Consider the following 6,225-nt stretch of genomic DNA (forward strand, 5'->3'; position numbering starts at 1 on the left):
TAGGCCAGTCCCACCCTTCACAATTAGGGCAAAAACCCTGTGTGTGTTGACAACATCCATATGTTGCCAGCTTCTCCTGTGTGTCAGGTACCAAACTATCCAAGGAACCAGAGGATGATGATGCCACTGGGAATCATGCAGCATATACTTTGAGAGCAGACTCTGAAGTAGCCCCTTAACCACAGAACTTGATCATTAGCATATACTTGCATGTCTTGCTAGACCAAAGCCGTGCTATATGTTTGTGGGTATGTATGGGGACCATATGTGGATTTCTTCCTCTGCTCCCCGTGGGGAGCAGCTCTTTTGTGAACTTGAACAAGCTGGAAACAGCTGTAATAGATCCCAGTATGTAACGTAAATCCTGTGTTTAGTGGGTTTGACTTTTAAAAATGCGAATACACACAGGCCCTGATGACTTCAATAGCATTTATGGGTGCTCAGTGATTTTATAAATGTCACACTATTTATAACATATTTGTGTCCTTTTTTTATATTCTCTGTTGGCCTGTCTCTTTTCCACTGTGGTATCCTTGACTGACATAGTCACATCAAGATGTAGCATGTGTTTGAATAATTAAGAAAATACAAATAAAAGTTATCTTTATTCTAGTCCATATTTTTCCATTACTCAACCACCGAAGATAACAGTACCATTTCACTACTTCCCTTTACATTCTATGGAAGAAAAATGCTCTTAGTTTTGCAGTGGTTTATTAAATCTTGCAAGTCCGATTATTTGCCCCCAGAACTTCCCCCCTAAGCCTCAGAAAATCGTTTCAGCGATATCCAAACTCATGCCAACTTCCTGGCTTCTCGGCCGCAACCCATCTGCGAGTGCTCTGCTAAGAACCACTTTGAGACTCTCCTTGAACCTCTTCTTCTTGCTGCTTCCTACAAAGAAGTAAACAAGGGGGTTGATGCTACTGTTAACGGTGGAGAGAACAATGGTGACATGGTTCTGCTGGCTGAGCAAAGATGACCAGTGGTGGTAATTGAGAAGATACAACAGCCTCATAGGCATGGCAAAGATGAGGAAGACAATGACTGTGGCCACAATGATGATGTAGAGCTTTGATGAGTGAGGTCTCAGGGAGTTACGATGAATCCTGATAACCAAGATCAGGCTGGACAGAATCATTAGAGGAATGAAGATCATGAACGTCAGGATCCATGTGAAGATGAGCATTGCTTGGCAATGGTTGGCTTCATCAAACTGTTCTTTTGTTGAATCATCTTTGCATGTTAAATACTCGGCTATTGTCATCAGAAAAGACAGAGTCCACAGAATTGCGCACACAATTGCTGACTGGTGCTGTGACCGGTGGCATCGGTACCAGATGGGGTAAACAATAGACAGACACCTCTCAATACTGATGGCTGTCAGGAGATAGAGACCAGTATTATATCCAAGAAGGAAGACAATAGACAGTGTGGTGGTTACATAGTAGTAAAAACCATATGCGAATCCAAAACCAGCAATGTACTCAATTGACAGAATAAATGTACAAAACAGTAAGGAGATGTCAGCAATGGACAGGTGTGTGATGTACGCAGTGAATGGGTTTCTTTTGATCTGGAAGCAGAGGCACCAGAGGACAATTCCATTTTCACAAAAACCCAGGAAGGAGATGATCATAATTACCCAAAGTGGGGTCAATATCTCCCAGACCCTTTCCTGTGTAGAAATGTTTCTGTGCATTGAGATGTTCTCTGTGCCTTCGCTGGGATGAAACGTTATGTTTGACTCATCCATGGGGAAAGCTCAAGTTTGGATAGCACAGCTCTTCCTTCTGCAAATATGTATAAAAATATACTGTGAATATTGTGTGCTCCTCCCCTCCCCTTGTTCTTTCTACCTTGTGGACCCTGGTTTTCTGGTCATACCTGAAAGTCTTAGCAAAAGGAAAACCATCTTTGATATACTAATGCTAGCTGAAACCCAGCTGGAACTATTCTCAGCAAGTATTAAAGATTGCTAAGCCCATCATGCTAGGAGAAATACTGAGCTTTCTTCTCTGTGAGCTTCAGCATGTGGATGCTAAACCACAGCTAAAGAGATGCCCTTGAAGAGCTCTTGGACAAGCAACCTTTCTATCACATTGTGAAGTTTCTTGATGTAGTGGTCAGAGGTTTTATTGGTGTTTCTTAGCACAGCACTAGATTGTTCCCGGACAGGGCTATTAAGCTCCCTTTGAAGCTAATGGCATTCATTTGAAGTTACACATATGTATTTCAAGTGAATTTGGCTCATACGTTTTTGTGTACCACAAAATTTTGTGTATGAAAAAATTTGTATTAATACCTTTTCCAGGAAGGTTTTAATCAAATAAGTAAAATTAATACGCAGTTACTCATCACTCTATTCCCTCCAGGTGTGGAGGTAGAGGGTATACAAAATGCCACTGTTTGAGACAGTTGTATTTGACCAGCTTTAATTGTAAAAAGTATGCAACCATACAGTCATAGAATATCCCAAGTTGGAAGGGACCCACAAGGATTATCGAGTCCAACTCACTATACCAAATTTAACCATGTTTAAACACACTGATTCCACTTAACAAAACTGCAAATATCCTGCAAACAATTACAAATCCAACCCATCACAAAGTGAAATAGTTGTTCAGGTTCCCTGTCATTGTTATAATGTTTATAACAGCTGTTTTGGATGAAGTTTTCCTTTTCTATGTCTCTTTTTACCCCATAAGAGAGAATAAGCAGCACTGGCTTCAGACTATTTTCATTGTTATGTAGGAATATGTCATGCCTGCTTCCCTGTTAGTTTCCTACCTGCCCCAATCAGGTTCTGGGCACTTGCTGATTCAGTGGTGTTAACAGGGACTAACTACTGGAAATAAGCTTGTCCAGCTGCCTTGGCTCATCTGTATATACAGCCCTGGTGGTTAACATGCCATGCTGGGAATTTACCTATATCCTCAAGCAGTCAAGAACATCAAATGCTAGGGGAAGAAGTTTTACTGGGGTTAACTTTTGCAGTGAATACTTAAACAGAGTTGTTGACCCCAATCATAAATTTTCACTCATGAGCCATGGCTTTCCTGTGTTCACTTGCATCTTTTTAAGAAAAGGTATCACATCCTAAAAAAGAGCGTTCAGTAAATAATCTGGGGAGCCTCAGGGCTTGCCGGCATTTAAATCCGCACAAAAATGGTAATGATGATCTCACCTGTATGTTGACTGTGCCACCGTCTGATACTCAGTCGGAGGGAACAAACAACATAGCTGGAAATGTGGTAGAGAAGTGAGTGTGAGTGCAACGGGTAAGTGAAGTGACTGGAGTGAGTGGGAAGAGTCCCAAAAGCAGTGCTCTGGAAACGCTACAGAGGGAGGGTGCTCAAAAGCTGTGCTGCTGGAAATGTAGTAAAACTTCATAGGAGAAAAGGAGAGGAGAATATCTATATACTTCAAGGGTTAGAGGAAATAGAAAAAGGAAAAAAAAAAAAAATATATGAAAAGACCCAAGTCTCTGCCTCTGAAGAGTAAAATGAAGAGGAAAAAGTTCTGGACTTACTAAGGTCATTCCCACATGAAAGCATTCAGAGATGAGCATGGAAAAAATCTTCTTCCAGATACATCCATGGTGAGTTCAGATTTCCCTGAAGTTGTTGAAGAACGTCCTTGAAGAAGCTGAAGGTTACCTTCTCCAACCATTTGCCTTCGGTGAGAGGGAGAGCAAATAACCACTTTGACCATGGCTCCCTCAAAAATAAGTGTGCAGTTGTCCCATTGCTCAAAATGACTGAGGCATGCCAAGCAAAGGGCCCCAGGCTCTTCATCTGAGGCTGTGCTTCAAATGGCATCACTCAGTATCTGGCAAGTCATCTGTCTGAGAGCCTGGGAGTTAACTATTGTGGGAACTGAATGGCAGTACATGGAAAGTTGTCCTGAGCTCCTACAATACCAAGAGGCACAGTTTAAATAAACAAACATGAAGTGAGCAGGAAATCTATTTGGGGATAATAAAAACTGAAGGAAAAATGTCATTTTAGAACTTCACCAAACATCATCTAAAACAATGCAAGTTGATTTGTGTATTTGTTTTATATTGCTTTTTAGTATAAGAAGGAGAGAAAGTGAGAAAGAGAGAGGGAGAGGGAGAGGGAGAGGGTGAGGGTGAGAGAGGGAAGGAAGGAAGGAAGGAAGGAAGGAAGGAAGGAAGGAAGGAAGGAAGGAAGGAAGGAAGGAAGGAAGGAAGGAAGGAAGGAAGGAAGGAAGGAAGGAAGGAAGGAAGGAAAACCAATCCACAGAGAAAAGAAAATAAGCTAGTCCTTTGAGTTAGTCTCATATATACATTACTCTTGGTAAAAGTCATACCCTGAGATTATTCTAAAATAAAAAATAAAAAGGAAAAAGTAATATGAAGCTAAAGTCTGTTCTTGAGATTTAAACAGTCTCCCCTGAAAAGTTCAAATAAGCCTAGGAGCAGATAAAAGTCCCTTGAGGATGTCCCCTGCTTTTGCCCCAAGTATTAGGTTGTTTTTATATTCAGATATTAGCAGAACAAACATTCTTAGCCAAAAAAGGAGAGAGTTTTCTTGGTCTTCTCCTTTAGATGTTTCACTAAAACTACCAAATCCCCAAATGGGAAAAGCTACTAACTAACATGAGAAATAAATGACCCCAAAGGGAGGGTCAAAATAAAGTTAGGAAAGAAACAGACTGAAGTGAAAACAACTTCTAATTGCTTTTGGTTGGTTTAAGTTGCAATCTACCTTACATTCAACAGCTATAGCACCAAAAATTTCAAGGTGCCTCCAGAAAAGAAAAAAAACAAACTTGTTCCCAACCCATAAAATGAGACATGTATGTGAGCAACGAGAATGATCATTGTAGGAATGCATTAGTATTTCAAGAGTGAGCAGCTACCTGTGTCCGTGGTCTATTCAGTCTTCTGTGAAAACGCATTCCAAGACCAGGAATGCCCTAGCATCCATCCCTCCACTGGGGCCAGTGGTTTCTGGTAACTTTCATACGCACACAGTAAACATACAGTTCCTTCAAGACTGGTACCAATAGTCATCCTCAACATGGCCAGGGCAGCAGTGTGAAACCTGATCTAGAGGGGAAGAGATCACAAACGTAACCTGCCCTGCTGACCTCAGGAGCAACGGGAGGATTGAATAGGGCAGGGGGACCCTGTGCCTGCTAACTGATGGAGTATTCACATCAGGTGCTGCCAAGAGTTGGAGTGGTTACTTCTGAATCAGTTTAACTATTCAGATATTGAAGAAGGGGAGTGTGATAACAAGACCTGGAACCCCAATGGATCTTGGAACTAGAAATGAGTATCAACAATAAAGTCATGATTGCCAATACAGGCATTCCATTAATTTAAGTCTAAACTGGTTATAGAGCAAGATATGGCATGAATGATAATTTATCTCAAAACTTTTCAATTAGATGCTGACTTGGTGGGACAGAGCAGCCTTGCCATAGGTGTAAATTGAATGTACACTTTCAAATATCCTGCATGTACATAGCTGGCAGCATTGCTTTTTTATTGTTTTGCTTTGAGCCTTTGAATAATTTCATGTTCTTGTGTCTTTGGTTACTGGAAGGAGAAGGCAAAGTTCTTTTCAAGAACTTGAAATTCTTTCATTAATAATAATAATAATAATAATGATGATGATGATGATGATGATGATGATGATAACAACAATGTAGGACAAAATTAGGAGCAGTAAACCAAATTAGAGGGTTTTATGGGGCTGATACAGGTGCTAGTATATAAAGCAGCCTCCATATGGCTTGGAGTCAGCTCTCCTAATTACATACTTGCACGAACCATGTAAAAACTCTAAGGGATGAGCTTTGCCAGCGCCTTCAGGTGGTACATTTTTTTCTGATGGTCATTCAGTCAATAGGCACTGTCAGACAGTCTCGTCCAGCCTTCAAAGTGTGGCAGCAACTTCTTCCTCTTCTCCTCAGCAAGTCTTCAGAGCAGAGAGAGAACTAGGGATAGACAGGCCTGAAAATAATGTGCAGAGCTCTGTGAATCTCTGGAAAATAAGTGTGATATTTGGTTCATGACAGCATTGCCTAGGCTGGTGGCAGGCTAGTGGAAGTGTTTAGCTCAAATATTTAAATTCAGTGGCTGACTTTCCCCTGAACATGGAAGGATCAGGAAATAGTCCTGCTCAAGGCTTGAGCTGAACCTTCTTTTTTTCCCAGCAGCACAGCATAGGGCAGCATGCCAGTTGTAGC

The 6,225-nt window shown here is 41.2% G+C and overlaps 1 protein-coding gene across 1 annotated transcript; it reads right to left on the reverse strand.

The window, feature by feature from the left end:
* Positions 1–766: 766 nt before the first annotated feature.
* MAS1 (MAS1 proto-oncogene, G protein-coupled receptor) lies at positions 767–1,756 on the reverse strand. Its single transcript, XM_032185833.1, has one exon. The coding sequence runs from the start codon at positions 1,754–1,756 to the stop codon at positions 767–769; it is 990 nt and encodes a 329-aa protein (XP_032041724.1).
* Between the last annotated feature and the right edge of the window lie 4,469 nt (positions 1,757–6,225).

This window comes from Aythya fuligula, chromosome 3, assembly GCF_009819795.1.
Source record: "Aythya fuligula isolate bAytFul2 chromosome 3, bAytFul2.pri, whole genome shotgun sequence".
NCBI lineage: Eukaryota > Metazoa > Chordata > Aves > Anseriformes > Anatidae > Aythya > Aythya fuligula.

What these genes read in the sequence shown, in the direction of transcription:
- MAS1 (XM_032185833.1), bottom strand. Translation starts at nt 1,756, where the DNA reads ATGGATGAGTCAAACATAACGTTTCATCCCAGCGAAGGCACAGAGAAC.